Here is a 6013-nt window from a genome sequence, read left to right on the forward strand (position 1 = left end):
GCACTGGTAGTGGCGGGCGGCTGCACTCAGCCCCACTGTCTGGTAGTTGCCCTTCACCCCGCACAGGTAGGCTGTGGCCGTCCCCGCGCTGTCAGGGACTTGCCGGTCCACGTTGTACGTCTGCCGAGGACACGTGCCAGGCTCAGGGCAGAGGGCTGTTGGCAGAGGCACCTGGTGGGGTACCCCCTGCAGCACCTCTTGCCACACTCATTTGCTCCCCCAAGGACAAGTGTGGCATGGGATGGGACCCTGTGCACCCCATATTTGCATCCTGGGATGCTTCTGTGGCAGCAGCCCCATGGGCATCACCCTGACCCTGTGCCTGAAATCACTCTGGCCCCATACCCAGAGTGGGGGGGGATTACCTTGGAAAGAGCCACGTAGGGGAAAGCATCCAGGGCAAGGGGGGTCTCGGGGCCCAGATTTCCCTTCTCCTGCCCCTTCAGGATGCGGGTGGCTGTGATGGTGGGGATCCCAAATCCTGGGTGAGGAGAGAGGGTCTTGGTCACCCTCTGGACCAGGTACGCTCCTCACATCCACTCTGTGGGGCACTGGCCCTGCCAGCCTGCCTGCTGGGGCTATCAGTGGGACTCACCATCCCCAAGGAAGAGGATGAGGTTTTTGGCTTGGCTGATTTTGGGCTGGATCTTCAAGGAGGCCTTGATGGCTGCAGCTGCCTGCTTGTTCCAGAAGGATGGCTCCTCCTCCTCCACTGGGACAGGGCAGCACTTGTCAGTCCCAGTTTGCCAGCACCCACAGCCCCAAGACACCCACACCCCTGGGGTACCTGCATCCCAGGGGTACCTGTTCCCTGTGCATCCCCATGCTGGGGCTGTCTCTCACATGGACCAAGCAGGTCAGGGTCCTGTTTGGGGTGGGGAAAGGCCATATGGGCTTGCATTAACCTCCCAGCTCAGGTGAGCCAGGGCAGAGAAGGAAAGGGCAGCAAAAAAGGACATGATGGGGGAAACTGACAGATGGGATGGGGCCACATCCATGGAGAGGAGAGGTTACAGGCAACTCCCCTGACCCTCCAGTCCAGAAGCAAGAAGGAACCTGATCCCACAGAGGAAAACTGGCTTAAGGTCCCCAGAAAAGCCCTCATTAACCCTTGCAGAGCCAGGCAAGCCCTGACCCCCTCCCCCAAACGCTCCCTGCGGTCAGTAAGGCTGATACCCTGCCAGGTGCCCCACTTCCCCAGGCACCCACTGCAGCCAACCCAGCACCCATCCCCATCCTTGTCCCCACCTGGGATGACAGCAGCGCTGAGCCTTGCCCAGAGGCCCAGGCAGAGGATGAGGGCTGTCAGGAGCTGCATGGTGAGATCCGGTAGCCAACAGCCACTGACAGTGTCCGCAACTCCAGCAGAACTGGGGAGGGACTTTGGACCAGGATCAGCCCTTGTGGGGTGTGTGGGGAAGTTCTGCACATCTCCCATACTCTGGCGTCCTGCCGCGCAGGCAGCACAAAGGCCATGGGGCTGGTCTGCAGGCACCTCCTTGGCACATCATCGTACTGCTGCTGGGGGATGGACTGAATTGGGGTGCAGATACAGGGGTGAGGTGACGGGCAGTGCCCGGCAGGTGTCATTCCCATCTAGGCTGTGGTGCCAGGTGGGCATGTGCCCTGGCCCAGGGTGGCACAAGCAGTGCTGAGCATCAGAACTGGGGCAACAGAGGTACTGGGAGCACCTGGGGTCACTCATGCACTGAACAGCTCTGCTCTCTGCACAGCTCTTTCTTGAGCAATAAATTAATTGATCCGGTCTAGAACTCTGCTCCTTGCTCAGCGCTTGCCAGGAAGGTACCAACCCTGTGTACTGTGCCCCAGCTGGGAAAAGTCTGGGGATACATTGTCTCCACTCGCTCATTTCATCACCTCCTTTACCTCAGTGTGTCCAGTGCTGGTGTTGCGGGGAAATTAGGAGCCATGACCACCTGGGGAAACTGAGGCACGGGGCAGTGCCTTAGATGGTGACCACCACTGCAAACCCTCACGTGGCAGATGGAGACGAACAACCTGTGTTTTATTGCACCCCTTGATCCTGGTCACAATGGGGACCCAGCTTCAAGGCCCCCAGATGAAGCAGCTGGGGGTAGCTCAGGGGTGATCCAGGCAGCCTGGGTTGAAGTGGGGCTCAGATGGCTCAGCCCCTTACCATGTGGGCAGCCATGCAGAGGGCCAGAAGGGTGAGTAGGGGCTGTGGGGAGCACTGGGTGCCCTGGGAGGCCCTGCGGGCTGCCATGCACCCGGGCTGGGTGGCGTAGGGCTCAAGGCAGGCGGCATAGGCCATGGCATGGGCAATGTAGTGCTGCTCCTGCACCCCGTGGAACAGGTGGGCCATGGGACCCCGGGCCAGCACCACCACATCCTCCCCGCTGTGGGTCTCTGTCTCCAGGGGCACAGCTGCCTGCTGCCTGTAGTCCTTGTCCTCTGCAGAGGAGGGCAGAAGAAACAGGGCTGGGGGCAGCAGGCTCACCCAACCCATCGCAGGGATGGGAGCACAGGTCCCATCACCCCAGGGTCAGGGCAATTCCTCCCTAAGTGACTCCTGAGCCATGCGGTGGCACTGGCACCCCCTGGGCTGCTGCCCCCAGCCACCCCATGCCCCCATCCCATCCCCAGCAGCCTCCTACCTGCAGCAGGGAGGCTGGCAGCTGGGCGTCCCCCGTTGCGGATGCTGTAGCCAGGACCATTGCCATAGAGGATGCTGGTGTAGGCTCGCTTGTCCTTGGCTTTCTTGGGGGCCAGCCCTGGTACAGGGAAAGACATTGTCACTCCCTGTCCCATCTGGGTACCTCCCCCCTGCTCCCCACCTTGGCCAGCTCAACCTCCAGTGGGAGCAAAAAGGGGAGGTGGGAACAGGGATGTTTATCACCCCTACCCAAGACCCACCAAAGATGGAGGTGCCACGCAGTGTGTTGCCCCCAAAGGTGAAGACATGGGAGTGATCAGCTGTCACCACAGTCAAGGTGTCAGAAGGGGAGGTGAGCTCGCCTGCCCGCGCCACTGCCCGGTCCAGCATGACGGCCTCCATCAGCGCCTGCTTGGCCCGGCCATTGTGGTGGCCATGGTCAATCCTGCCACCTACAGAGGGAACACAGCTGTCAACCACTACCCGGTCCTCTGGGACACCCACCTTCTTCCAGGACTCATGTCCCACCCCAGCCATACTGCCCACCTGGGGCTACTCACCTTCCACGAAGAGGAAGAAGCCGTTGGGGTTCCTGCGCAGGATGCGAATGGCCTTCTCTGTCATCTCCACGATGGAGGGGTCCATGGAGCTGTTGCGGTTCAGCTCATACTTCATGTCCTTGGGCTCGAAGAGGCCTGGGGGAGATAGGTTTGGGAGGTCCACATCAGTGCTGCTTTATGCCTCTACAAGCATGCCAAAGTGGGGAGGAGGAGGAGGTGTTGCAGTGGCACAGTCAGTGATGCTCTTACCCATCAGGTGGCTTACGGAGTCATCCTTCACTGCATCCAGGCCCTTCTTGTCCCAGACATAGCGGGCACCCTGCCAGCGAGAACAGAGCCAGTGCCAACACCCTGTGCCTCGTGCCCAGCATCAAGTCACCTCCACCCTGGCACGGTACCTGCTTGGAACTCAGCCATTCAGCAATCAAGTCCAGGCCGTCCTTCCTGATGCCATTCTGAGCCGAGTCCTCTGGGTACTCAGGGTCTCGGGTCCGCGTGGGGGTCATGTACATCCGCCCACCACCCAGGATCACCTGCCAGGCAGTAGGGAGCTGCCACCAGCACTGCCACAGCCCTACAGCTCAGCAGACCCTCCCAATGTCCCCAGTGTCCTTCCCTCCCATGCCCGCTTCCCGGCTCACGTTGATGTCTGTGTTGTGCACCAGCTGGTAGGCGATGTCCTTGCAGCCATCCCGCAAGGCCTCCTTGGGCATGTTGGCATCAGCATACCAGCTCCTGCTGGCCGAGTGGGCATAGGCTGCCCCGGGGGACGCGTGCTGCACCCGCGTGGTCGTCACGATGCCCACCGACTTGCCTGCAGCGCGGACAAGGGTTTATGGGGAGCTTGTCCAGCCCTGCTGTGCCATGCCAGGCTCTCTGACAGGGTTGTCCACTGTCCTGTACCTGCCAGTCTGGCCCGGTGGAGGATGGAGTCCACCTCGTTGCCAAAGGAGCTGCGGCATTTGCCGTAAGTGGCCGCCCCACTCAGCCCCAGGGTCTTGGCGTTGGCCTTCACCCCGCAGAGATAGGCTGTGCCCGTGCCAGCACTGTCAGGCACCTGCCGGTCGATGGTGTAGGTCTGGAAGAAAGTGGGGGCCTGTGGAGTTTTGGGCAGGGGCAGAGCAGCTATCCCTCAGTGCTGCCCTTCCCACCTTGGCCAGGGCCACATGGGGAAAGGTCTCCATGGCCAAGACGCTCTCCTCGCCCGAGCCGCCAGCCAGCTGCCCCTTGTAGATCCGAGCTGCTGACATGGTGGACAAGCCCATGCCTGTGGGGCACAGCAGAGCCACCAGGTGGCAATGGGCTGGGATCAGGGACAGTCCTGCCCTCCCTGGACAGTGCCCAGGGCCAGTCTGGGAGGAATGGACCTGCACCAGCCCCATCGTTTTGTCAGCCATGTCCTCTGGCTGCTGCAAAGCTGTGGAGCTGTGAGGTCGGGCTGTGACCTGGGGGACTCACCGTCACCCATGAAGAGAATAATATTTTTGGCCCGTTGTGCTGCTAGCTGCAAGGACAGGGCTGATTCCAGCCTCCTCCTGGCCCCTTCATTCCAGTAGTCTGGGGTCTTCTCGGTGTCTGGAGGCAAGAGTAGAGCTGGGGGCTTGTTGGGGCATTGGGCACCCTGAAGGTCCCCAGGGACATCTTCCCCCAGGATCAGAGTGGGCATCTCCACCCCAGGCAAATTCAGCTGCTCTGAGCTCCCTTCCTGGGGGCCCAAAGGGGCCAGGAAACCTTTGGGGATCAGCCAGCATTGCCCAGAACCTGTCTGCAGAGAGGGAAACTGAGGCACAGTTTGGCAGGGAAGTTCCTTATGCTTCTTGGCAGAGGGGATGAGATGCCAAAGCATCAGCCCCCAAGTGATGAGTGTGTCATGTCCAGGTAATCACAGTGGGCTGTGGCTATCAAGCCACTTGATCCAAAGCCACTGCCAGGGACAGCAGGGCTGGGGGAACTGGGTCAGGGCTGGATTTGGTGGGGGCTGAGAAAAACCCATTCAAAAGTTGGGGTTTCAAGCCACCCTGAGGTGACTGGGAGGGTTTGCCTTCGCTGGTATCCCATGGGAAGGTGACAGGGTCCCCGGAGCCCCCTCCAGAAGTGGCACCAGCCCCACCTCCCACCAAGGGCTCCTACCCTCCCTGTCCCAAATGACCCATCACCTGAGGCTGCAATGGAGAACCGGGCGAGGAGGCAGAGGAGAAGGCAGGATCCAGGGCACAGCAGCTGTCCCATGCTGTCCACCCTGGCTCCCTCCCCAAATGCTGCCTGTATCCAGGGCAGAGGGACAACCCTTTATGGCCCTTGCCTGTCCTGCCGGAGGGCTGAGACGATGGGCTGATAACATTCAGAGACTATCTCCCAGCCCTGCCCAGGGCCCTCCCAGTGCCCCCAGCCCTCCCTGGGGCCATCCCTCCCCCTCACCAGCAAGGAAGGACCTTCAACCCCTCCCTGGGGACCTTCAGCCCCTGCCTGGGGATCTCCAGTCCCTGACTGGGGACCAGGTCACCTTGGGGCCCCCCAGCTCCCAAGGTGGTGGCTGCCTGTGGGACCCCAGGGAGCAGCAGGGAGGGTGCAGGGCAAAGGGCTGTTTTTGCAGACAGGGTGAGCCAGGTGGAGCTGGATAAGCCTTGTTTCTCCCAAGACAAACCTGAGGAGAGGGAGACTGGGCTGAAGGGTATGGGGAAGACATCTTGTCTTTGTTGTCAGTGCTCTCAGTGTCTCCCAGGGGACACAGTCACACACTCCCTGTCAGGCCCCGGGGCAGCCAGTGCCAGCACACCCAGGCTGTGAGGAACCTGCTGTGGGCAGGGGACAGCCCAGT

General features: G+C 61.2%; 2 protein-coding genes across 2 annotated transcripts in view; both read right to left on the reverse strand.

Moving 5' to 3' along the window:
* Positions 1-1318, reverse strand: part of LOC104391066 (intestinal-type alkaline phosphatase-like) — a 3483-nt gene extending 2165 nt beyond the window's left edge. Inside the window, exons 1-4 of the mRNA XM_010000294.1 lie at positions 1249-1318; positions 596-712; positions 366-481; positions 5-120 (exon numbers count right to left, since the gene is read on the reverse strand). Coding sequence (XP_009998596.1) covers positions 5-120; positions 366-481; positions 596-712; positions 1249-1318 — 419 coding nt within the window. The remainder of the gene's footprint in view (positions 1-4; positions 121-365; positions 482-595; positions 713-1248) is intronic.
* An 828-nt stretch (positions 1319-2146) lies between these two features.
* On the reverse strand, positions 2147-4861 carry LOC104391076 (intestinal-type alkaline phosphatase-like). The gene is made up of 10 exons (XM_010000304.1): positions 4654-4861; positions 4347-4462; positions 4099-4273; positions 3837-4009; positions 3594-3728; positions 3445-3514; positions 3196-3330; positions 2896-3087; positions 2637-2753; positions 2147-2433 (listed from the first exon to the last, which is right to left on the reverse strand). The coding sequence occupies exons 1-10, from the start codon at positions 4859-4861 to the stop codon at positions 2147-2149; spliced, it is 1608 nt and encodes a 535-aa protein (XP_009998606.1).
* Between the last annotated feature and the right edge of the window lie 1152 nt (positions 4862-6013).

This window comes from Chaetura pelagica, unplaced genomic scaffold (genome assembly GCF_000747805.2).
Source record: "Chaetura pelagica isolate M959 unplaced genomic scaffold, ChaPel_1.0 scaffold20, whole genome shotgun sequence".
Classification (NCBI taxonomy): Eukaryota; Metazoa; Chordata; class Aves; order Apodiformes; family Apodidae; genus Chaetura; species Chaetura pelagica.

Excerpts from the sequence above, each read along its gene's own strand:
- LOC104391076 (XM_010000304.1), bottom strand. The coding sequence starts at position 4,861 with ATGCCCACTCTGATCCTGGGGGAAGATGTCCCTGGGGACCTTCAGGGT. Across the intron at positions 3,729-3,836 it reads TGCACAACACAGACATCAAC|GTGATCCTGGGTGGTGGGCG; the intron begins GTGAGCCGGGAA and ends ACTGCCTGGCAG. Across the intron at positions 3,331-3,444 it reads CTCCGTAAGCCACCTGATGG|GCCTCTTCGAGCCCAAGGAC; the intron begins GTAAGAGCATCA and ends TATCTCCCCCAG.